Raw genomic sequence first — 23,977 nt, 5'->3', positions numbered from 1 at the left:
TATGTGTCTGTAGGCTACATTTAAATGTTATTATACATATATGCATACTGTATATACTGTACATAGATGTGTGTGTGTGTGTGTGTGTGTGTGTGTGTTTTGGATTTTTTCTTCAGGCCACCAGACGTCATTGTTGGCATGACTTGATATTAGTGTCATTATGAAAACAGTGTGATGAAGGCATGGGTCATGTAAACACCTTGAAGAGAGTTTTGATAAAATACTTATGCACTATACAGGGGCGCCGCTGTTTATACGGTTGCCACGCTCTTATCTTGAAGGACAGAGAGACAGAGAGAGTCTGATCCCTCTCTGACCTGGTTGCTTGGGCCTGCAACCCAAAATTGGACCTATTGCTGGTGGGTCTTAACATGTCAACAGTGCTGATATGCTTTGATCAGCGTGGTTCCAAGGGTGGGAGAATAAATTTGGACACTGGGCTGGAAAGGTATTCAAATCCCTACTTCTTAAAAAAGGATTCCGCTTTTTAAACTTGCTCTGGGTCCCAGGCTCATTAAAACACACTACTACCACTGTCATGTGGGATCCCAAAACAACTAGTCCACAACCCACTGGGTCCTGACCTGTAGGCTCTAGAGGATTGGTGAGGGGGGTTAGAGGGGGGCTGTGAGACTCCAGTGGGTCTGTGGCTCAGTTCCAGTGTTGGGTATAGAGCAGCATGTCCAGGCCTGCCTGATATGACCAGCCAGGCAGGCTCTGCTTCATTATCTCACTCCCACCCTGCTCAGTGTGACTGGTGGGTCTCTACTCCCACCCACCCACACTCAGCTCAGCACACTGCCAACTCTGCCACTCATCAGTCAATCAATCACACACACACACACACACACACACACACACACACACACACACACACACACACACACACGCACGCACTCATCATTCCAGCCCATAATGACCAAACTGTTCCTTGGGTGTGCAGCAGTCTGATTACAGTATTAAGCAGCCAATCTGTCCCAAAGGCCTAAATGAGACATGGATAACATTAAAAGTAATGAAGGGGGATTGGACTGACTACAACTTTCCCTCAGTCCCATCAGTGACATGCAATGCAACAAGTTTGCATCGTCACTGCATCTGGACTTGTAAAGCTTCAAGATGGAAAGAAAACCCTGATAAATTAGGAAGCTTATTTAAATTAAGGACCTTAATCCTTGATAAAATAGTATATCCCTTAATGCAACAATACATTTTACACAGCCTATAGTTCAGAATATGATTAGACATGTTTCCAAATGTACAAATGTATATTGAATGTTGTATACATAGATGATGAAATATATGTCCAAAGAATATAATCTATATGTAGTACAAATAGGCATTTTTGCATATTTTGTATGTTTTGAAACAAATCACATAACATATTCTGAAGTATAGTACAGTGTGTGAAATGTATTTTTCTGTAATTTGGGACTAACTCAACTCTATAGACTACTTCACGAAAAACAAGCAAGCAACATTTCACGACCCTGAGTTTATGTAAATCTCTACAGAGTTGTTTACTGTTCCGATTTCAAATGTTTGGATTGGTAATTAGCCTACACACACACACAGAGAGAGAGAGAGAGAGAGAGAGAGAGAGAGAGAGAGAGAGAGAGAGCGAGAGAGCGAGAGAGCGCCCTGCCTCCCGCCTCCCCTCGTATGATTTCCTGTTAGAGGAGTGTGTGTGGTGTGTATGGCCACGGGACGGTTCGGCAGTGACTCTCCAGCTGCGGAGCGGAGCGCACGGCGGAAGGCTGACACACCAAACCCGTTCCTCCACCGGACTTTCTCCGTTTACCTTTAGCCGTTATTGGCTTCATCTGAATGAAAATCGGCGGACAGAGTTGCGCAGAAACATGGAGCGCCAGCGGTTTTCTTTATTCTTACGGGGAGCTCTATCTGTCCTGTTCGTCAGCGTGCTGCTGGAGTCCGGGACTGTAGGTGAGTTTTACGCATATCCCGATCTTTCACAGCGCATTGACTGTTCACTGACAGGTCACTAGATCATCTCATGCCAGTCTATTGCTCAGTATATTTAAAACAATCCTGTAGCCGGTAAATGTGGTCTGAACTTTTCAGCATTACGCACGGCTCTCCACAGGCGCAACAGGTGACTCATAGTGGGCCCAGCTATGCCCACTGCTGCTGCTCACTCTTAGTTTCTGTGTAGGCAGCACACTGACTTGTTTTGCAACTGCAGCAACGCTGATACCAAGAGTTTTTTCTTACATTGTACAACAGCAGTCTACAGTAGGGATATAGCCACATCTCAAATCTGTCAAATCTGAGAAATCCATGGCTTTAAATTAAATCAATTTTTGCCAATTTGGCAAGTTTAGCTAATAATGCTCATCCATAGCCCAGTCATATTCACTGCAAAAATAGGTCCATTTTAACAAGTCATTTAAGTCATTTAATTATCATTTAATTATCATTTATTATCATTTAAAACATTTTATATTGTTAGGGTTAGGGTTAGTCAATACAATATTAAACAACTTATTAAGATGTATATAGATTTTTCTAAGTATATGATCCTTGTTGTGGATTGCAGATATTCCCCTGCCACCGGAATCTCTGCTTCTGTTGCTGCATTTCTCAAAATGTGACTTAAAATCCAAAATGCATCACAGCAGGTCTGCTTCTGTTTGGTTCCTGCTTGACAGCAGTAGTAATCTGCTCTCATAAATCTGGGTCTCCACAGACAAAACTATTTCTCCTTCGGCTCCTGGGCTGAAAAAGATCAAGATCCTTGTCTCCTAGTAAAAGGTTTGCATGATGGTAGCATGTGCTCTGTAATCCCAGGTGTTAAGAGTGGCAATTTAACAGACTTGGCCTCTTTCCATGTGTCATACCGTCACACCTCCCACCTTTAATACACCGCAGAAAGTTCCCCACACTCTGACAGGTGCATATCATTTTAGTGCAGACTGAAGATTCATTGCTTTTGTGGTCATACAGTAGCAGCCGGTGCATCAGATTTAGTGAGTTCTGCTTACAGTGCAAAGCGCATATCCTATATACTGATGCACACAGGTTGATATAGGCCAATAGTTTTTCAGGAGACCTATAAAATATTCTGTTATGACAACGGTTGAAAACATAATTCAGCCTTAGTTGCTTAACACTTTGATATTCCTCTTTGACTCTTCTTCACTCCCCTCTTCTCTGCCCCTCTTCTTCTCTGGCCCCTTCCTCTCTTCCTCTCTGCCCTCTTCCCCTCTTCTTCTCTGCTTCCTTCCTCTCTGCCCTCTTCTTCTCTTCCGCTCTGCTCTCTTCCTCTCCTCTTCTCTGTCCCTCTTCCTCTCCTCTTCTCTGCCCTCCTCTCTGGCTGTTTTTTCCTGCCCTCCTCCCACGGTTGGGGCCTATTTTGAACCTGGAAATCCCACATACCAATGGGACTGTGTGGTCCTGCTGCATTGTACTGTATGTAGTGTCACAAATAGACACGCACACACACACACACACACACATACACACACACACACACACACAAGCGTACAGACACACACACAAAAGCAGACTCATACAAACATCCACCCACATACACATGCCCCCATGTTCCCCACCAATACACATGAGCGCAAATGCGTGCCTGCACACACACACACACACACACACACACACACACACACACACACACACACACTCACTCACACACACGCCCCATGTTATTCCAATCTAAGCCCTGACTCCTCCAGAGTGCCTGGGCCGGAGGAAGTTGCTCACCACTCTCCCAGTACCAGACCAGCTTGATATTCTGGTTATCTAAACACACGGGCCGGACTCTGTTGTTTTTATCTGGGGGGGCTTTTTGTTTTCGTTCAATTGATGTCGATAGCCATCCGCCCGGCGGGCTGTCAGAGGAAGGTTCCTTCTTCCTTCCTTTCTAGCGAACCTTTCTCATGTCAGGGAAGAGGCCACCGCTCGCCTGCGTGTGCATTCCCCTGTCCTAATGCTTAGTCGACGTTTTGTCCGACGGAAGTTGCTCCCGTAGAAGGAAAAAGTAGACTGGTACAAGAGTGTAGCTCCACCTGTGAGCTTGTAAATCCAACTGTCTCTTTTGACCAAGGGGGAATTCTCTGTGGTTGACTGATTGACTTTACCCAGTGTCCCTGTGTGGATCAGTAAAGTTACATCTAATCTAATCTAGATGTTTGATTTCCAGCATGGAGACAGAAGTTTGAATCCATGTCTCACTGGTTGCTCAGTAAAGGTTTGTAATCTCGATGAGTAAACTAGAGAAGGGCTGGTTTGTCACCAGAGAGACCCCAAGCCAGTGTGTGAAATAGCTTGTGTGTGTGTGTGTGTGTGTGTGTGTGTGTGTGTGTGTGCGTGTGTGTGTGTGTGTGTGTGTGTGTGTACCCTGGCCAGTCCTGCAGAGCCCTAGCGTCCTACTCTGTTTACACTGACCTCACTGGGCCTCAGTGTGTTTAGTGTTGAGCGGAAGGGAAGGGAGAGGAAGAGAAGAGACGAGACAAGAAGAGGAGGGAAGAGAAGAGAAGAGAAGAGAAGAGGGGTCATTCATCCCCGACCCCGACTGAAGTGTCTGGGTTTGATTTTGACCATATTAGTCGACTTCTCCTCGTGGCCGGGCCAAAGCTATCGCCTCTCAGCTCGCTTCACTGAACCCCTTGGTCCAAGAGCGGGAGGGAGGGACGGAGGGAGGGAGGGAGGGGGCGGTGGCAGAGGGAGAGAGGGAACTTGAGAAAGAGAGAGAGAGAGAGAGAGAGAGAGAGAGAGACAGAGAGAGAAGGGGGAAAAAAAGTGGGGTGGAAGATAGAGAAGGGAGGAAAGAGAGGATTACGGCCAAGTCGGAGAGAGAGAGGAGGATTAAGAGGGAGTTGGAGGAGGGAGGATAACTTTCAGGAGCGGAGGGAGAGAGCCGCGCCTCCCGCTGGGACAGTTATGTAGCTCCGCACAGCCTCTTGCCGCTTGTCCCTCCTCATTTCGGTGACGGGACGAAACTGAATAGCGCAAAAAAAAAAAAAAAAAAAGGGCTTCTTCTTCTTCTTTCCATGCAGATATATTCGGCTTTCTTCCGTACGTGCTGCACGGCCAGAGAAAAGCGTCATCTATTCCTCAGGCTTAGATTCGCAGTAACTTTAGCTTCACCCTGGGAGCGAGCCTCGTTAAACCTCACTAGCGCTCCTGCCATGCGGAGACGCGCAAGGAACAGGCGCGCAAAACCCATTTTGAAACCCGACCTGCTGTTTAAAGCAACGCTGACCCATGCAGTCGCTTTTTTCCCCAATCAAAAGCACACTTCTGAACGGTCCGGAGCAGTTTCTCCTGTGTGCTGTGTGATAAATGGCAGTCGGGTTTCCTGTCTGTCCTCCCTTCCACCATGAGCTCACATCCTCAGCCTTTTTGGAAAACGATAGAAAAGGGAAGAGAAACAGAGGAAATAGAGGGGGATATTTCAGCTGATTGGGACGAGGTGTCCCGCGTTCACGTGGCACTCGGCGGTGCTTTTGTAAGAGTTTCAGTACCTAGATGTGTGGTTCAGTTCAGGCTGCAGAAGAAGAAGTGGCTTTATTTTCATGTAGAGGCTTGTCATGTGGCTAGAAGTCGGTCTTCACACTGTCATTCATCAAGCTTATTTAGTAGAAACAGAAACAGGTTACAGTAGCAGGGATTCCTATCTGGAGTCACAGGAGCACAAAGAAACATAAACTTTCAATTATAGTCCCTTCAGGAGCCACTGAGTGCACATTAATGACAGCGCAGCGCACACACACACCCACACACACGCACCCACGCTTTCCTTCTTCTCCACTTTCCTGTGATGCACTGAGGTCACTTGTGTTTTCACGCTGACATTCCTACGCATTGGAGCTGCAGCGGGGAAAGCGGTTCTGGATGAACAGAAGTCGTAGTAAAGAGAGAGAGAGAGAGAAAGCATTTCAGCAGCTGGAACAATGACCCACATACCACCGCAGGCCGTCATGCACAGTTACCCTTCACCTATCTGCACCGGCGCGATCTGGTGTAGCTTCAAAGGAAGGGTTTCAACGCTGCGCCCTCCAACTTTGAAGCTCAGTAGCTCTGTTATTTTCTTTCATAAATCCCGAAGCGCAAGTGAAGGCGACAGTGAAGTTTGGTCTTTTTTGCTTTCTAATTGTTTTAAGTGGGTGTATCATAAAGACCAAAAACTATAATCAAAAGCTGACAGTTTATAAGATCTTTTCATCTCTTAATGTGAAATCAGTATTACGTTACAATACAATAAAGATGAATCATCACTAGAAAAGACCAACTTTAGCTCACTATCTGAAAAAAACACAACTGACTGCACATACTGTAATTCAACCCCTATTACTCACTCGAATTCATTCTGTCTCTATGGCACTTCACTGCACTAAATGGGCAGGTTTTATTTGTCTCTGAGGTTGTGTGTGGGTGTTACTACTCTGCTATTTCACGCTGTCTGTCCTGCCCCGCAGCACAGTCTGTGTGAGAGAATGTGTCTTGAAAGTAAATTAGCTGTGCTTCCTGTTAAATGAATAACCCAGCTTATGGGGACTGTGATCAGGTATCACACACACACACACACACACATGCACACTGTAACAGGGCAGCTGAGGTCTTAAAAGAGAGCCGGTGGAGTTTGACAACATGAAGGAGCGCAAAGAGAATTCATGCGTGCCGAAGCTAAAACCCTAACCTCCGGACAGATCTCAGAGTTTGGAGCTTTGAAAAGTGGGCCGTGTCGATTGATTTCACGATAGTGCTGGCTGCGTTCCATACTGTTGTTTTGTCTATGCGTTGGTTTTCAGACCTGCGAGGGGTGTTGTTGTTGTTGTTGGGGAGAGAGTCTCTGTCCATGCTGTGGTGAATTGGCACTCTATCATATCTGACAACCTCTACACTCAATCTATAAAGGAACCAAAAGATGCGTGTAGTGTGTGTGTACCAGCGTCTTTCTGGCCCAGACATCTGACTCTGACACACTGGCCTCAAACCATTTGTCTTTAATGGTAATGACTAAGGTAGTCAGGTAGTCAGGACTCAGCACAATTCAGCTATATATAGTACAGCTCACTATAATTGACTTGAACCAACCAACTAGATACTTCACTGATCCTAGGGCTGATCAGTTAAGTATGTATAATCGTGTATCATGATTTTGGATTCAGCAATTAATAATTAGAGAATATTGTCAAACATTTAATTTCACTTAAAATGCCACCTGTTGTAGAAAATAGAGTCCTGTCATATTGAGCTCCACCATAAACCGGCCCTGCAACCTATCCAAGCAAAAGTATACATATATGTAAACTGTAGCTTGCTCAAGGACACTTCAGCAGGGCTGCTTGGCGATATGGAGGCTTGACCTCGGCTCTTCCGGCTGAAGGAAGGTCTCTCTAACCCTGAAGACACCCTGTCCTGCAGGCTCATTAAAACGCACCAGCGCTCCTGTAACATGCAGAAACCAGCCCTCCGGCCCATTCTAAGTTCCATCAAGCAGTTTAAAAAAAGGCTGATATAGGAGTTTCAGCAGACTCTCCCAGTCCAGCAGAGCCAGTGGGCTTTGAGTGAGTGAGGCAGGTCTGAACAGGTCACAGAGCAGACAGAGATCAGAGAGGTGCAGGAGGCTAGAGCCAGGCTAAACGAGAACGACAAGGATCAGATTGTACTGATTACGCAGCCAACCCAGGCAGCACGCAACCTAACGCACTGCAAAACCAACCAGCTCTCAGAACTACCCACTGTACCCACTCTTACTTACATGCATGCTGCAACAACTCCTGCCCCTATTTAAATCGATAACTGAACTTAACATGAAGGAGAAATGAAGATGGAAAGGGATGGAAAGTCACATTTCTAAAGCAGAATAATAAATAGTGATTTTAGGTTTACAGCTGCAACCTATCCCACTCAAATTGTCTTTGTGGTTCTGCTAAACATAGGAAAACAACTTAGGCCTACAGTTAGTAAGCAATAAAGATAATACAAGATCATCTGGAGTCATTCCCACTTACAATATATGTTTATTGTATATCATTTAACCTTTATAGCCTAGTTAGTCATGTCACAATTGTTGATGACATTTCTAATGCATGCTAATAAAGGCTGATTATACATACAGTATATCATGTTTTGTTTTCAATTACATGTATTGGTTTGACTTCACATTTAGAGAGTTGTCCATTCATCTTTCCTGCTTCCAGAAAAAAACTACAGCAGTCTTAACACCAAATAGGTTTAGACCATGTTTCACATCCTGTATTTAATGTATGAATGAATGAATGAAAAAAAAGAAGGAACTTGATATATCTGTCCCTTCTGGAAATGCCTTTTGCATAGTCATTCAGCAGACATTTAGAAGATTTCATGAGGTTTTGTGTTGTATTTCAAGTGGTTTGATCCGGGAATATGCTGTAACTTGGCACAGGCAGCCTATTGATTCACTTGTGGTTGTCTATGTTGATGGGATTGTGTGGTTCTGACCTATTTTTGCATAGCTAGATGGTTTCCTTAGGCCCCATCCTGTGTGTTTGAGGTGGTCGATCTGCGTATACAGTGCAGCTCGGCGTAGGTGTTGACCCGGTGGTGGTTGTCTGTGTTGACAGTTGTTTATGGTCCTGACCTGGTTGAATTCAGGTAGCGGATGCTTTCATGTGGCGTTTATGTTGTACTGTATGTGTGAGAATGTAGTTCAGAGTATGCTGACATGCTGCAATGTGTCCACGTGTCAAATCAGTGAGCTTTTCAAGTCTGACAAAATGTTGCAAAATTATGTAGGTGCATTTCCATCAGCTGGGTTCAAGCAAAAAAGCAGTATAGCGAACATACTATGTCGTCAGCGTCGAGAAATATGGAAAGACTCTTAATTCAATCGACAGATGCGTTTCCATCGCTATTTATTCCATAATTTCTTTATCAACCAAAAACGTTTCTGTCTCAAGCCAGTGTAAAAATGTTTTTTGCAATATGAAGGAACTGTTACTGAAATTTGCTGTTTCCATTCAGCGTTTCTAATTTGATACATCATCATACATCATCGCATCAAAATACTTGATGAAAACCCATCTTATGACAGGAGTGAGTGACCTGTTCCTCTGTGTGTGTTCTCCTCCCAGCCGGCATGCTGCCCCAGTCCATCATGAACCAGCTGTGTAAGTTCTGTGACACGGAGCTTTCCTCCTGTAACGGCACCGGGACCTGCCTGTCCAACTGCTCCATCACATCCATCTGTATGGAGAACAAGGAGGTCTGCGTCGCTGTCTGGTACGTATACCTGCGAGCCTGGGAGCCAAAACTGTTTGGGTGTGAATGTATGTTAGCGCGTGTGTGCTATCAGCTAGATTGCTGTGGAGGCTTTTACACTGTATCTTCATCACTACATCTCTCTGCTTTGTCTCTCTCTCTCTCTCTCTCTCTCTCTCTCTCTCTCTCTCTCTCTCTCTCTCTCTCCAGGAGGAAGAGAGAGAACAGCACATTCACAGTGGAGACAATTTGCCACGACCCCTCCAAGCCGCTGTATGGCGTTCTGCTGGACGACTACAACAGCTCCACCTGTGTGATGAGGGAGAAAAACACGACCCACGGGATGGCCCACTTCTGCTCCTGCACCGAGGAGGAGTGTAACGACAAGCTGTCCTTCCACCCCAGTGAGTACCACTGAGAACCCTCACACCCTCTAATGGGGACAAGACTATGTTTGGGTCTTCATTCAGCTGCTTTAAATGTGTTTGATGTAACAGACTGTATGGCAGCCATTTTGAACACTCGAGGTGGGAAACACTAGCCAGAAGATTGGTATATAAAAGTAGCGCTACTTCAACACATAAGTGAGCACGTCAGATAGACCTAACAGTTATCAAATTAGCTAGCAATCTCAGGAACAACAACCACAAAGACTGCTTGAATTTAGCAGGGAAGTTAGTTAGCTAGCGTACTAGCAAGCTCCTAGCTAGCTACCTAGGCTAGACTCTGGTAGCTAGCGATAATGGGTCAAATATATTAAAATGTCAACCTATATACCTCTGGATTCTTGAGGTCCATTTGTTTCTAATGTGTTTTTTTAATCCGTGAAATGTAGGAGTAGGAGTAGCTGGGCTGGACTTGCTCTTCAAGGTAGAGTTTCCTACCTGAGTGTTCAATATGGCCGCCGTGTGAATAAGGTAAATTGGAAGAGAAGAAAAAAGCCAAATCATGCAAATGGCACCAACTTAACCAAGCAAGGCTATTTAAGCTCAGCAATTTAGATAGAGAGCAGATATTACAGGTATTGTGCAGGGTAGAAGTTAGGAATTTCAGGGACTATCATGGCACCACCTTTATAGGCTACTATCCCTATTCATAGTATTCTGTTACATCACCACACGGCCATCTTGGTAGGAAAATTAACAGGTGATTTTAATAAATTATGAGCTGTGTGTATTGTAAAGCGCCATATGGTAAGAAATGCATGTGACGTCATGGGAATACTATGAATTCGTAAAAGTAGTGAGATCAGCTTTCCACTTCCAATCTGAAAATTATTGTCGCTGCTGGGTGAAAACCTTTTGTCTCCAAAATGTCAATTTTTCAGGAACTAAGAAAAACAGCCTTGTTAACAGTCATGCATTTTTGAGGTCATCCAAATGGATCTGAACTGGTTTCATAGGCCCAAGGGTTGTACAAATTTTTCATCCTGTAGAGGAACATGTGACCCTTCAATTGAAGTTAAAACATTAAAGAGTTTTCACCCGACGGCGCCGATATACTTGTTAGTCCCTGATTGCATATCTAGCCATCCAGCTATAAAATCAGCATGTTATCTGTTCACTCAGCAGTGCAGTGCAACAGAAACATGCTGCCATTTACATAGAGTAATGCCTCCTCCTTCCTCATACCTACCTCAACTACTAACTGTAAATGAGCAACCAAATGCATCAAATGCCTTTGTCCATGGTCTCTGACTCTCCCTTGCCAGTTCTCTATCTCTACTACTCTCTCTCATTGATTCATTCCTCCTTGTTGTTATCTTCTTCTCACCCTGCCCCCTCCTCCTCCTCCTCCTGTGTTTCTCTCCGCCTCTTTCTCCAACCACAGACGAGGAAAGTTAATGTGTTTCTTGGCATGGAAAGCTGCTTGCTTGCTTGTCAGAGGTTGTGGGTGGGTTTTTTTGGGGGCTTTTTGAGGTTATCATGGCTGCTACTGTCTAGTGGGCTGATTGAGTGAGCGTGCATTGTCATCATAAACAGGAAGTGGAAAGAAGCGTTTGCATCAGGCGTAAATATCAGGTAGGGGATTCCTCAGTATGGTGAATGGGTGCTGCGCCAGTAAGGTTCTCCGTCATGTTTCACTCTTGTCTCTCACAGTGCTGAGAAAAAACATTAGGGGCACAGTCAATCTGAAAACGGTGTGCACCGCTTTGCTACGGTTTCCGGGTTGAACGTCATGTTTCCTCGAAACAGTGTGAAACAGTGTGCAACGGGCTTTGTGGTACGTTGTCTCTCATTTGGTGGGTGTGTCAGAGGTGTTACCCAATCAGCAGCGACGTGTATATAAACCCCGCCCTATTTAAAAGGCAGTGCGCACAGACATATTTGACATATAAGACATATTTGTATTTTTTGCTATTGTATGTAGTGGAGTGACACTTTCATAAACTTTTCTACTCCACTCTACTCCTCTAAATATATAATGGTAAATATTACAATATCATATCACAACAACAGTGATCAGCAATAATGATAGGTCTAATACTCGTAGATCGTAACACAGTCTCGAAGGTAAGAAGTGTATTATCATCCTGAAATGCGAGGCAAATGTTGGATCACTATAATTAGGAAGCACAGTTTCCACAAACCCCTTCACTCGATTGGGATGTTCTCTGCTATTCTGGACGGCAAGGGCAGTGACTGTAACATCGAGCGTATTTTGTATTATACAACAGTTTATCATTATATTATATTATATTATATATGCTGATATACAGTACAACAGCACTCCCTCTCGTGTGATATTGCTTAAGTATTAAACACATATTTAAACCGATTTCATCAGGCTCCGAAAATTCTTCGAAAATAACGCAAAGAATGGCCTTCTCAGCTGCTATAGTTGCAACGCTTGCGTAACACAACAGGGTGTTCAACGCACCACCGTTTCCATTTAAATAAACGTTTTGCTACGTTTTGTCGGGGCTGAACGCAGGGTAGGTCTCTCTCTCACTCTGTGTGTGTGTGTGTGTGTGTGTGTGTGTAGACCAGCCACGCTGGAGAGCTCAGACATGTGGTTTCCTGTCTGTGTTTAAGTCAAATCAGAAACATCTCCAGCACATGGTGAACAGGCCCAACAGGCACACAACACCTCTATGGTGGATGACAGTGAAGTATACTCAGCGGGCTGTTGGTTTAAATTGAAGTCTGCTCTGCTCTGCTGTACTGTGGGCGTCGGCTGGGTGGCCTGGTGGTTAAAGAGACCGTCCTTCAACTGGCTGACCTGTGTTCAAGCCCTGTGTTGGAAAACATCCGCCCTGCTGAAGAGTCCTTCAGCAAGACACTGAGATCCAGTTTCACTAACATCGCATTGTGAGGGCAATTTGCACCGTAGTTGCTTGCGCTAAGAGCACAGGCTTTTCCTTTTTCATGAAAGAATTTCCATAGATCAAGTTGTGGTGCAAACAAGCCATCTAAAATAGCACTGTACAAGCAAATAGCTCCTTCTTTACGGCACCTTTCAAAGGATCTACAATAATTTAGGGGAGTTGGTGTTGCAAAATGTCAGTGAACTGGGCGCAATCTCGATTTGCATGGCCTTGCCTGCAAATATCTATTATGTGGGCAAAATTAGAGATGTGCATATAATTTACATATGCATGACCATGGCAGGCGCAGAGGCTTTACTTTTCACCAACGTTATTAAGCATCACTTCCCATTCATTGTGCACAGTTAGAAAATAGCATGGAATTCTGATTTGGACATTTTGCTGATATAGTGTGCGCTCTTCCCTGTGTACACCTTAAGTGAATCTGGGCCTGAACCCCTACCAGCTGCAGGAGAGCTGTTCTGAGATAACAACACTCTGGCAAATTACAGGATAAAGACATTGTAAGGTGGGAACAAAGTGAAACACTTCATACTGACGTTGTCAAGTCATAAGCTCATACATATTTATAACTGACACTCAGGCTGGTTTACTCTAGTCTAGGTTTATCATTCTCTATCTTTGTCTACTGTCTCTCTATCTCTCTCTCTCTATCTCACACACACACACACACACACACACACACACACACACACACACACACAGCCCCAGAGGATAAGGGTTGTGGTCCCTTCCTCCCATTGAGGATACATGTTGCAGGAAGTCCATGTTTGTTTATTGGACCAGTGCCATGGCTTATTCCTCTACAAATGCCTTGCATTGTTCTTCCCCAGCGTTGCATTCTTATGACGCGCCTGTAATAGTGTTGGCCCATGTGGTTTATTGCTTGAGAGTCACACTTAAAGATTTTGTGTGTGTGTGTGTGTTTGAGCGTATTCCTGCATGTGCCTATCAGTGTGTCAGTACGATGTAATGAACATTTTGATAGCACTACCTAAAACACAAACAGGGCTAGATGATTTTGATGGTGTGGCTATCAGAAACAGATGTCAGTAAATCAGCAGGGAAACGCTTGCTGTGTTGTTGTCACTGTCTCAGTGGTGAGATAACAAATAGTAGATCAGAGCCGCTGTTTATGAAAGCTGCTTAAAGTAGGATGCAAGGCTGTGTCCAGTTTACAGATAAGTTTTATAAGCTTTCTGGAGTTTCTGCTGCTGTTACGCCATCCTGCAGTACTAATGCCACATACAATATGGCAGTACAACTTCTGTGATAACTAGGGACCCTAGATCACTGTTGTTTTTATTTATGACATCATATCATGGTGGTATCAAATGATGAACCCCATATCGCGCATCAAATCATATCGCGATCCCATCCCTACTTATGAGGTTATTTTTTACAGCCATTTGCATAATCGAAAATGACCGGAAGGATGGCGAAGAGAACAACATAGGTGCCGTATCCCACTTGGTCGCCAGTGTTCTTACTTCAGGAATACAGCGTCTGAGCTGTGATAATTAGCTAGCGTTGAGTTCAAATCAGCGATCCGGCTTCCTATACTTTCACCATCATTGCGACAAGAGCGTAAAACCTGATCGGAGATTAGCGCTCCTGCTCTGAAACACCGGCCCGGATCTCTGCGACCGCCAGTTGTTTCTAATAAAGATCCTGTAAAGACGATCTGGAGCAGACTCACACAGCCTGACAGGCGGTGTCAGTTGCACACATGTGTTTTGGAGCTTGTGAACTTGACAGTTTCAGTATGAAGGGAGGTACTGACAGTAAATAGTGACTTGTCATTGTTTTAGTGCTTTATTTACCGCTTTGCTGGTGTGAAAGTTAGTCTTACTAACCCAACCGCATCAGGAACAAGATCGATGTAGGGCTAATTCATTTCTCACATGGATTCTTTGACTCCGTACTGTCAGTATATTTGTGCAGATGTCGCCTGATCCCCTCCCAGCTATCTCAGGGGGTATTTTGGCATCCATGACTATGAATGAAATCTTCCTCATGATCTGAATTGGGGGGTTTTTTCTGCCATGGGGCTATTTTGATGATAACAGAGGAACGAAAAGAAGAGGAAGACAATCAGAGAAGAAACAAAAATATGGAAAATTCTATTCTCTGTGCATTTTTGGTGTAGCCTGCAAAGAGGAAGAGGAGAGGAAGATAGATGGAACAGTGGAGGAAAAAGTTGCTCTGTGTGCATATTCCAAGATCTGTTTTTTTATTATTATTTTTACAGTTCCTCCTCTCACTGTGGAATCTTGGCTTGCCGTCAGCCAGCACATCAGTCATTCAGTCACACAGCAGACTTGCTTTATAGAGACATGACTCACAGGCAGGCCAAATCTGAGATGCATAAAGAAGGGGGGAAAGAGAGAAAGAAAAGAAGAGACAAAGTGAGGCGAAGAGAAGAGAGAGATTCATGGCCAAGACAGACCAATGATGAGAAGGAATGAGGAAGCAAAGGGAGATGGAGAGATAGAGACAGGGAGATAAAGTGATTGAAGGGCTGTGATGGAAAGGAGAGAGGGAGTAAAAAGAGCGGCGCGGAGACGGAGCGAGAGAGATATGAGCTGTGTTTATGAAGCAGTCTGGGCTGTAAACGGAGTGCTGTTACCATAACAAGTAAATAGTGAGTGTGATATTCGCTTATAGTCGGTGTTACCAGCCTCCCTGTGGCTGGATTCCTCCACGCCCACCATAACATGATACCAGCCTGGATAAAGGCGAGTTATTTATACACATTTAGGAGGGTAAAAACTGGTAAACAACTTTATTGAGGTATAAACTTTGTCAATTGGAGGGTAAATAAACTGCCTGAAGTGCAACAAGTGCAACTGCATTTAGATGAGCTAGCTGATAACTTTGAGCAGTGCTTCTATTTACTGTGTGAATCCTAAGAAAGGCTTTCTGTTTTATCTATTTTATGATAGTTGATGGGAAATCAAAACACTACAGCAGCATCTTATCAGCAAATGCCTGCTATTTCCTAGACATTATCATAAAGCCATCACCCTCCAGACATGACGTCATCCTTCACCTGTTAGCCGTTATCGTCTCCATATCAGTGTTACAGTTGGTTGACCCCAGGTGTGTAGCAGACATGGACAATAGAGCGGTTCAATATATTTTGAATGTTTGCAGAAGACATGAGGAGAATTTACAACTCTATATACTATATAATGTCCCACATTTTCTATATGAAAAACCAAATATCTGAATCAATACCAAAAGATCAAATGCAGATTAGATGGATAATGCACAGTTTCCCATGACAAATAAATGAAAATATGACATCACAGAATACCCACTATCCTTTTCATGGAAATGTTTGATCAAGCCAATGTTGGATGCATTAATATTAATAGTAAAAGCCTCAAAAGAAGCCTTACTGCTGGCTCAGCAGACAAACTTGCATAGAGCTGGCCTGCTGGAAGTGTGGTTCAACCTCCTCAGTGTTTATAATGGCTTCCTTCTATCCACCCATCACCTGTTTTTCACATGAAATCATGTCTGGCTCCCTCATTTTCCTCGGAAAATAGTTCCTCTTTAATATCCAGCGCTCAACTCTGTTATTCACAAAACACTGTGAGAATCCAGGTAATTAGCGATCGGTTAGAGCATTAAGAGCATGAGTCAGAGATTTGATGGTGGCAGGCTTCTAAATCCCAACACACACACACACACACACACACACACTGACTGATGACGTGTTTAATTGCAGGCCGAAGGCGAAGATCCCTCTGTTATTTTGAATGATGTGTCAAACCTCATTGAGCGCTGCATGAGAACACTCTGGCATCCTGATTGGAAAAGGCAACATGAGTCCTATTACCAGTTTGTCTTGGCACCGTCTGATTGGCACTGTTTCCACTCTCTCCCGGTTTTCTACCTCATACACACACACACACACAAAATGCATCAAGGATAAAAAATGTAAAACTCAAAAACCTTGAAACAATCTTAAAACTCACACACAAATACAGACACATGGAATTGGAGAAGAGGCGTTTAACTCTCTGGCAGTCTTATATTCAGTCTCATCGCCAAACTTTCAAACTGTCTCAAATCGGTGCGTGTGTTTGTGTTCGGTATTTTTGATTCATTGCATCCGCGGCTTACCCCAAAGCGGTTTAATGATAGTTTTACTGCTTGACAATCAATCACACACTCACACACAGCCATAACCCACTGTGAAATAAATTTGCCTTGCGTGATCACACAACGCCCCAATACCCGACTTATTAAAGGGCAAGCGTGTCTTTAAAGAGAGATTTTAAAGCACGAACCAGCCTTACTTTACGGTTAATGATATAATCATATGACAGGTTTCGCTTTAAGCAAAGCAGTTAAAAGTAGCTACAACTATCACAACAGTATAATGAAGGTTAGGGCAAGTATTGGCCTGACAAAGACGTTGTCTAATGTTTTTTTACAGTGATTCAGTCTGCATCTTCAAAACATGTTTCATTGCTGCTTTGTGGTGCCAGCTGCAAATCAAATCTGCACCCATGTTACTGCATCAATATCAGTCTTTTTTTACGCCACAAATGTAGGTGTTATAGAGGGCTCACTTTACATGTTTACTGTTCTGTTGCTGCATTCCTGCCCCGCTCTCAACGGGACACACTTGAAAAATCCTGCAGTCCTAATGCATGAAAGATGCAGGCGGTGAGACCGGTTCAATGGTCAGCACTGTGAGTCCGAGCTCCTCCTCGGCCCCAGGTCTCTGTGTGCCAGTGTGGCAGCTTCACCCTGGAGTAATGTAATGTAATGTTCTCCTGAGGGACTGACTGGTGGTGCGAGCGAGACAGTCTTTGAGAAGGTGCCCAGCCAGACCAGACCAGACCAGACCGAGCCGGGCCGGGCCAAGCCGAGGCAGACAGGCTCTCTACTGTTTTCTCCCCGCCTCAGGTTTGGCTGCCGCTCGGCCCCGGCTGGCGGCAGAGTTAGAGGCAGTAGTTAATGCTATAGCTCATGTGGTTGTAAAGGCTGCTTACACTGTTGGCAGTACCCACTGCAGGAGTATTGACTGTACAGTGAGTTCCCTACCAAGATCAGACTCTTAAAGATACGGATCCACATTTTTCTTGTGTTTTTTTTTTTTTTTTAACTCATTGTTTATGATGGAAAGGACATGATTTAGAGTGCTTCATTAAATGGTGAACTACATGCTGTTTTCATTCATAGCACAGGCTTCAAAAAGCACTCCTCTGAAAAGAAAATGCCGGTACTGGACTGTTACCGACGGTTTGTGCAGCGGGGGTAGACTGCACAGTGTACTGCTGCATGCAACACCCAAACCACGCAAATTGTGTGTCCTCCGGAGACCTCACTGTACAGCTCTGCCATCTCTTCCTGTTATTTTCAGTGGAAAGGGTGGGCTATTGCTTGTTTCTGACATCGCTGAGACTCAAGATAAAAATACGTGCACTTTTAGCAAATGAGCACTGTGCTTAAAACAGGTTTTCAGTAGCCGTATAGTAACAGCAGTGACCACAACGGCAGCTCCCACATGCATCTATTTAGCGCTGCTTGCCAAAAAAGACAGAGATGGCCGGTAGACACCCGGGACAAAGTTACTTCAGAAAAAGCATTTGGAGTCATGACTCATGTTTGTAACTTTGGGCAGCATCCACCACAATGGGAACAAGGTACATTAAAAACCTATTTATAGCTTCTGTTGATGTTCACTATTATTACGCTGACCTTTATGATTCAGAGTTCAAAGCCACCCATAATGTCACCAAGATCCCACAAGTAGCTCAGCATTTAGATGGGGGAACTTTATAACCTTCCACTACCAAAATAAAAGGATTTTGGCTTGCTATCTTAGAATACAATACTATATAAAGTGCAGTGAATGAGATTTTCTCAGCTTTCTGTGGACAGCAATGCAAATAGAAGCCTGGGATTTAATGCCAGTGTGGTGCTGGTTATTAGCATGAAGAAGCATTTTTCTGTGTAGCTGCCTCTCTTTCTCATTTTTCTGTCTAGCTGCCTCTATTTCTCAGAGACCAGGTGCATACTTAAAAAATTCCTCTCTTAATGCTCTATCTCCAAAGGCTTTTATTCTAATACCTAGTCTACTCTTACATGACCTTAGTGTCGGGTTGTGCATAGTGATGTAGTGCTAAATAAAAATGGGGATAAACTATGACCTCTTGTCATCATTATAAGGAAAACAACCACCAACATAAATGATTATATTTTCAGCAAAGCATGAATGAAAGCCTTTTTCTCCTTAAAAGATCCTAGGCACATATGGAGAGTCATTCCAGAAAAAAAATGAACTGACTGCATGTATTGCTTCACATAAGGTACTTTCTGAATCCAAAATCCATTTTGTTGGAAAAGCCGATATCACCTATTGACAATGCATCACTAGTTTGATTGTTTGATTGATATTACCTGGAAAAAAACATGATTTATAGAAATGTATACAAACTCTTCATATATCTCACACCGGGATCATTCTAAAAAATGTACGCTTCAAAAGGTAGGTAAACTCTGCCGTAAATAAAAAGGTGGACAAACTGGGTTTAGGTGGGTTTACCCTCCACTACGTTCCTGCTTGTGCATGTATGTTGTTCAGGTCTATTCTAAATCATTTTGTAATCCACCCTCAGTCCTGCATTATTGTCCTGTCCTGTCCTCTCCACTCGTCTCCTCTCCGCTGTTGGATCTGGCGTTACATACCCTCATACTCCATTCCAGCTCTAATCTCCTATCTTCCTTTCTGCTCTCCTCTCGCTTCCCCAGTAGTGGATCCGACTAAGGAGGACCCGGTGGTCTCTGTGATCCTGGTGAGCCTGCTGCCTCTGCTGGTGCTGGCGGTCGTGGTGGCGGCCATGTTCTACTGGTACCGCGTCTACCGCCGCCGCATGCTCAACCAAGAATGGGAGAGCAGCAGCAAGAAGCGCAAGGCCAAGGCCGGCGGGCTGGACTGCAGCGACGCCTGCGCCATCATGATGGACGACGACGGCTCCGACAGCAGCTCCACGCACGCCAACAACCTGAACCACAACACCGAGCCGCTGCCCATAGAGCTGGATCTTCAGGTAGTGGTCTCATTTCTTTGCAGTAATTATACAAAGGTTAACAATTAATTTGACAGTATATCGATGTCTAAAAATGATACACCTTTAACCTCTGACCTTCCAGGTGGGAAAGGGCCGCTTCGCCCAGGTGTACAAGGCCAAGCTGAAGCAGAGCACGTCGGATCAGTTTGAAACGGTGGCGGTGAAGATCTTCCCGTATGAGGAGTACGCCTCCTGGAAGAACGAGAAGGACATCTTCTCCGACACGGACCTCAGACACGAGAACATCCTCCACTTCCTGACAGCCGAGGAGAGGAAAGTGGAGAAACAGTACTGGCTCATCACCGCCTTCCACTCCAGAGGGAATCTACAGGTGAGACTCTAATGTAGAATAGAATAGAATAGAATAGAATGGAGAGGTGGGAAATGAGTGTGGCTCATCAGAAGTAAGAAGTAGAAGGAAGATTTTAAACATATCTAGGACACTGTAAATAGTTTCAGTTTTATAACACTGCACAATACAACTCATGAATTCACCCAAGCATGAGTGGGACAGTTTTATTGCATCTTATGACAGCTGGAGAATGCTGCATTTCTTTCCCAGTACTTCAGCTGCAATTCGATCGTGTTGCACCATGTTTCCCACGTCAAGAGAAGAATAGCTCTTTTTTTAAAAATCATCAAATTTGACCTTTTTGAAATCCTCCAGCCATTATTTCTTCATTTTTACGATGCTGACAATCCCCCCACCCTTCTGACCTCCAGGAGCATCTGACACGTCATGTGCTCAGCTGGGAGGACCTGCGGGTGCTGGGCAGCTCTCTGGCCCGGGGCGTCGCCCACCTCCACAGCGACCACCTGCCCTGTGGACGCCCTAAGGTACAACTGTGTGACAGTGGTGTCATTTAATTTATCTATGTATCTATGTATCTATCTAGCAATGTGCGGTTTATGTGTGTGTGTGTGTGTGTGTGTGTGTGTGTGTGTGTGTTTGTGTGTGTGAGTATGTGTCTGTCTATCGAACTGTCTATCTATCATACCAGAGCAAGATTAATACTAATGCTACTTCTAATAATAATAACGGATGCCATGATGAAAACAACAAACATCATATAAAGTTGCTTCAGCCTTACATATGCATTTGACATCGTTATTCATTTTTAGCAATCTGAAATGTATTAATACCTTTATTTTGACATCCTAACTAATATGCACCTGCAATATTTTTATGTTGTGTTTATGCTTTATTTTGACACCCTCACTACAAGAATTAGCCATTTTGATGCTTTTATTTTTAAATCAACACTTAGCACACACTTATCAGCGCTTGATTTGACACTAATGCTTTTATTTTGGCATCGTTCCCCTAAGGTGCCCATAGTCCACCGAGACCTGAAGAGCTCCAACATCCTGGTGAAGACCGACCTGACCTGCTGCCTGTGTGACTTTGGCCTGGGCCTCCGCCTGGACAACTCCCTGTCTGTCGACGACCTCGCCAACAGCGGACAGGTCAGATGACGAGCCGCTGCTTGGTTTACTAATAGCTTTGCTTTTTTATTTACAGGTTTACTAGGTTTCTTTCTTTTTTTTTTAAACCTTTATTTATCCAGGGAAGTCGACTGAGCATACTTGCTCTTCTTCAGCAATACCCTGCTTCACATTCACACCCGGGAGCTGCCCAGTACAAGGCGGTCTGCTACTGTTGGCCATTGAGCGGCTCCACCAGATCAGCTGGGGGTTAAATGCCACCAAGGCACCTCGACAGTAGTTGTTAAGGGAGAGGAGAGACTTACTCCTCCACTTTCCCTTCCCACAATTTTCCAGCCTGTCTGGAGATTCGAACCGCATAAAGGACTCTCTATTATAATACACACCATACTTATGTCAGAGGCAGCAGGGTGACCTAGGGGTTAGAGTGGCGACCCATAACCAGAGGGTCAAAGTGTCCTTGAGCAAGACACTGCTCACTCATTATAACTAGCTTGATCTGGGATAAGAGCGTCAGCTAAATGCCTAAAACGTAACCCATCTAAGGCAACTTGTCTGTGGAAAACGTGGCCAGAAATTGACAAGAAGGCTAACTTATATTATAATTGAATTTTTAAAATACTTCACTACAAAGGTGTAGAGAACTTCATATGACAATATAACAGGCATATAGGATTTATAAGTATAAAGGACTATCCCGGGACTATCCACCTTGTCCAAATCTTGCAGTTACAAGCTAGAATACTGTGCTGTCAGCCATTTAATATTTTGCTACAAGCAGTGGGTTTTGGAGCTCAGGGAAAGCCTATTATCTGTAATTCGATGTTATGGTAGCTTGCTCAGTTTGCCATCTAAGCCCCGCATGTTATGCCATTATAAGGCTTTGGTTTGGTTTTTGGCAAGATATGAGCTGTCCGTGTTTGTTTTGTCTTCGCTGTGCGTGTGTTGCTGTGTTTTGATGGGATACACCTAGTTTGCTGTCACAAGAAACCTGACAGAGAGAGACAGACAGGGCAAAAAAGGGATCAAGGGAGAGGTGAAGGGTTTGTTGTGACTTGCCAAACCCCTTTAGGCAGCACTCAGTATTTCTCTCTCTGTCTCTCACTCTCTTTTTCTGTCTGTCAGTGTGACCTTTGTCTGTCTTGTTTATGATTTATGATTCACTGGCTGAAAATGCACCAGCGACAGGTGATAGGGTGTTGACTAATTTGCTAACACAGACTCTTGCGACCCCCCCCCCACCCCTCCAATGCACACACACCCCACCCTACACGCATGCACACACACACGTACACAAAAACGCACACCTACAGTACATGCATACACAGTAAAAACATCCTCATGCACATCATAACCTGCTCTCCTTCAGTCCATTGCCAGCTGGTAACAAAATGTACACTGGGGTTATGCACTGTTGGCTTCTGTTCTGTATGCAGCTAGTTTTAGCCATCAAAATGTTCAAAATATCATTCAAACCCTTGCATGTCATGTTGTGTTCCATTCACAATTGGATGTCGGAAATTCCCAGCTGGTAGGTTGTAATTAAAACCTCAGTGCGTTCCAGTGGTCCAGCTCGGAAAAACCCAGGAAGAAACACGGACACCCGCAAGACTTTCTTTGCCCAATATAAAATACTGTTCCCCACGCAATGATATTTAGCAACGTCACCTAGCTAGTTAGCATGGAACGGCAGAAACTTTAAGTGCAACTTTACACTGGTGTTTTGATGGATTTAAGGTCGTGCAATGCTGGAAATCTAACTTCTGTGCATTTTGAGGATTATAAACATGGTAAAAGCAATGCAGTGTAGCGTTTACAGTGTGTGCCACCAAGTTGACGTGATGTCAGAAACCTCACCCAAGTTTCCTACTTTGACTTCTGACTCGTTCCATCACAGTTTTCCTGGTAGGAAGTCGGAATGTTTCTGGAACGCAGCCTCAGAGGCCGGCATGCAAATTAATAACGAGTCATGCAACAACAGTTCTGCTGCACTGTGCCAGGCCATCTGCTGTTCAGCTTAACTGGTTTCCACTGCAGTGCAGAACTCCCCTCACTGCATCAGGCCTGCGTTAGAAAGGACTTTGCAGGGAATTCCTCTTGGGAGTGCAGGAACAATGCAGCAGTGCAGCAGCATGTAAAAAGTTATCACAGTATATTCCATGCGGGAGCTTGCATTAAACAGAGCAAACAGCTGAGCAACCTGAAAGGGAAATGTGTCACCGGTGTAGCCTGTATCCGCTCCAGCACCTCCTCCAAGTCAGTGAAAGCCGGAGGTGAGTCACAGGAGAGAGTGACAGATTTATTGTCACCGAGCCCAACTATTGATTGATGCAACTGCACTATAAATCATAAGTCAGACAATGGGAAATGAAACAACATCACTCTCCCATGTCAGACATACTAGCTGATGTACTAGCTAGATGTAGTAGTGTGCCAAAATGTGTGTGAATGTGTGAGTGTGTGTGCATGTGTTTGGGAAGGGTGTATGTCCTTGAGCAGTTGCAGTCTTTTTCCTTTGCGTGTGTGAAAGAGAAAAGAGACAGAAATTGAGACAAACAGTGAGTCTGTGTGTGTCCTTTTCTATTTGTCTCTCGCGGATGCATATGTGCAGTGTGTGTGTGTGTGTGTATGTGTGCTAACGCTATGTTCGGTCTCTGTGCTGCAGGTGGGCACGGCGCGCTACATGGCTCCGGAGGTGCTGGAGTCCAGACTGAACCTGGAGAACATCGAGTCCTTCAAGCAGACCGACGTTTACTCCATGGCCCTGGTAATGTGGGAGATGACATCGAGGTGTGAAGCCATCGGAGGTCAGTGCAAACACACACGTACACACACACACACACACACACACACACAGGCACGGACATTCATGACCTACTTCATGCTTTTAGTG

The 23,977-nt window shown here is 44.4% G+C and overlaps 1 protein-coding gene across 2 annotated transcripts in view; it reads left to right on the top strand.

The window, feature by feature from the left end:
• Positions 1–1,749: 1,749 nt before the first annotated feature.
• The window catches only part of tgfbr2b (transforming growth factor beta receptor 2b), a 29,233-nt gene continuing 7,005 nt past the window's right edge, over positions 1,750–23,977 (top strand). The window contains exons 1-8 of one of the 2 annotated variants that reach the window (XM_071532642.1): positions 1,750–1,944; positions 9,090–9,237; positions 9,427–9,620; positions 19,322–19,617; positions 19,721–19,969; positions 20,362–20,475; positions 20,968–21,105; positions 23,750–23,891. In XM_071532642.1, the coding sequence (XP_071388743.1) occupies positions 1,860–1,944; positions 9,090–9,237; positions 9,427–9,620; positions 19,322–19,617; positions 19,721–19,969; positions 20,362–20,475; positions 20,968–21,105; positions 23,750–23,891 (1,366 nt within the window). In that variant the 5' untranslated portion in view covers positions 1,750–1,859. Of the gene's footprint in view, positions 1,945–9,089; positions 9,238–9,426; positions 9,621–19,318; positions 19,618–19,720; positions 19,970–20,361; positions 20,476–20,967; positions 21,106–23,749; positions 23,892–23,977 lie in introns of both variants that reach the window. The other variant, XM_071532641.1, reaches the window with a different exon arrangement.

The sequence above is a fragment of the Centroberyx affinis genome, unplaced genomic scaffold, assembly GCF_046629955.1.
Source record: "Centroberyx affinis isolate AG114_WGS23_722 - 3 ecotype Tasmania unplaced genomic scaffold, CSIRO-AGI_Caff_v1 ptg002231l_1, whole genome shotgun sequence".
Lineage (NCBI taxonomy): Eukaryota > Metazoa > Chordata > Actinopteri > Beryciformes > Berycidae > Centroberyx > Centroberyx affinis.
The sequence above is the reverse complement of the archived record's forward strand: the minus strand, read 5'-3'. Positions and strand labels throughout refer to the sequence as shown.